Source organism: Seriola lalandi, unplaced genomic scaffold, assembly GCF_002814215.2.
Source record: "Seriola lalandi dorsalis isolate HSWRI2012SDOR001 ecotype SW California unplaced genomic scaffold, Sedor1 jcf7180002052195, whole genome shotgun sequence".
Classification (NCBI taxonomy): Eukaryota; Metazoa; Chordata; class Actinopteri; order Carangiformes; family Carangidae; genus Seriola; species Seriola lalandi.
The window spans coordinates 1-945 of record NW_019522748.1 but is presented as its reverse complement, the minus strand read 5'-3'; the positions used below and the strand labels follow the sequence as shown (position 1 = coordinate 945).

Below are 945 nucleotides of genomic sequence, written 5' to 3'. Positions count from 1 at the left end.
ACACACACACACACACACACACACACACACACACACACACACACACACACACACACACACACACACACACACACACACACACACACACACACACACACACACACACAATAAAACAAATATGAACACTAAGACCATTAAAAGAGGACACAACAGCGGCGTGTTGTTTGTCCTTACTCTGATGCCGTAGCGATGGCGGACAGAGACTCTCATGGACATGGTGATGGGACAGACACAGCCACAGACGTCCAGCAGGGGGAGACAGAGACACTGACCGAACTCTTTAGTGGTTTTACAGGCGAAGCAGGGACAGCACCAGAACGCACAACAACCTGAACAACAACAACAGTAACACAACATTATATATATGTACACACATGTATGTAACAAACATTGTGTGTGTGTGTGTGTGTGTGTGTGTGAGAGAGAGTGTGTGTTGTCGTACATTGCTTCATGTCGTGGCAGCAGTCACAGATCCCTGACGTCCATTCAGCCTCATTGGAGGAGACGACCAGAGTCTGAGGCTGCACCGACACTGCCCAGCTCATCCTCACACACACACACACACACACACACACACACACACACACACACATATATATATATACTGTGTATATATATATATATATATATATACAGTATATATATATATATATATACAGTATATATATATATCTATATACTGTATATATATATATATATAGATAAACAGTATATATAAAAGTTGTGCAGACCGGTGTGGAGCAGTGACTGATGAAAACAGATCAGATGTTTAGACAGAGTCTTTATTGACGACAGGAAGTCTGAATGTTTCCACACGAGTACAAACGTCTGAAGGTTCAGACTGTGAGAAACAGCAGAACCACGTCACGTCCAATCAGATCAGTTTGCGTGAAAAGGCTCCGAGGATGACTCCAGCGGTGTACGGCTGCAGGAAGCACAGAACGA

At 43.6% G+C, this 945-nt stretch overlaps 1 protein-coding gene across 1 annotated transcript; it reads right to left on the bottom strand.

Moving 5' to 3' along the window:
• Window positions 1–12: 12 nt before the first annotated feature.
• On the bottom strand, window positions 13–586 carry LOC147819548 (uncharacterized; the record flags this gene model as incomplete). Its single annotated transcript, XM_087172282.1, has 2 exons — window positions 443–586; window positions 13–329 (listed from the first exon to the last, which is right to left on the bottom strand). Coding segments are annotated over exons 1-2 (420 nt in total), but the record flags the coding sequence as incomplete, so codon positions are not given.
• Window positions 587–945: the final 359 nt, after the last annotated feature.